Genomic DNA, 808 nt, shown 5'->3' with positions numbered 1-808 from the left:
AGCGACCGCCGGTGGTCTCCAAGGCGCTGAGCCCTCTGCAGGAGGAGATGGCGGCTCTGCTCCAGCAGGTAGACTTGAGGCGCCTTCAGGGAACCCAGAGAGGCGCGCGGGCTCGGGTTCGGTCCCGACTCCGGCACCAGCGAGTCCGTGTGACCTTGGGCCGGCTACCTCCCCACTCGGAACTTCAGGGCACTTACCCCGCAAATGGCACCCGCCTCTGTGGTTGGCTTGGTGCACAGTAGGCGTTCAGTAGAAGGTAGTGTGTTCCCCGCGGCCTTCTTATCGTCTCCTTAGGCAGCTCTTCGGAGACGCTCCTTTTTGTTTGCGGTCAGCGCCCGACGGGAGCGGCGGTAAACGAGGCGGCCTCGGTCGCTCTCATGGTGGGCGGCTCGGAGCGGAGAGCGTCTCTGTGAGGAGAGTTAGGGGGAGGCGGCCGCCCGTCTGTGGGGTGCCCGTGAGAGTCGCCTTGGCCCTCCCGGGGCTGCGTGTGTGAGAGGCCGGGGAGGGGACGGGCAGGAACGGGGTGGTGGCAGCGAGGGTCTCAGCGCCCGCAGATGGCGACTGAGGGGCGGCCTCTGTCTCCAGAACCGGAGACGTTGCTTGTCTTCGCTGCTGGGAGCTAAGGCTCCGGTCAGAGCGTGTACTCGGTGTGCGCCTGCCTTCCCAGGTGTTCGTGAGTCACAGACGAGCCCTGAGCCCTCGCTGTGCACAGACAGCGTGCACAGACACTGCACACAGACACTGCACACAGACACTGCACAGACACTGTGCACAGACACCGTGCACAGACACCGTGCACAGACACTGC

At 65.3% G+C, this 808-nt stretch overlaps 1 protein-coding gene across 1 annotated transcript in view; it reads left to right on the top strand.

Moving 5' to 3' along the window:
- Positions 1 to 6: 6 nt before the first annotated feature.
- The window catches only part of MRPL46 (mitochondrial ribosomal protein L46), a 9,198-nt gene continuing 8,396 nt past the window's right edge, over positions 7 to 808 (top strand). Inside the window, exon 1 of the mRNA XM_005873389.2 lies at positions 7 to 68. Within this exon, the coding sequence (XP_005873451.2) occupies positions 48 to 68 (21 nt within the window). The 5' untranslated portion in view covers positions 7 to 47. The remainder of the gene's footprint in view (positions 69 to 808) is intronic.

This window comes from Myotis brandtii, unplaced genomic scaffold (assembly GCF_000412655.1).
Source record: "Myotis brandtii unplaced genomic scaffold, ASM41265v1 scaffold409, whole genome shotgun sequence".
Taxonomy (NCBI): Eukaryota; Metazoa; Chordata; class Mammalia; order Chiroptera; family Vespertilionidae; genus Myotis; species Myotis brandtii.
The sequence above is the reverse complement of the archived record's forward strand: the minus strand, read 5'-3'. Positions and strand labels throughout refer to the sequence as shown.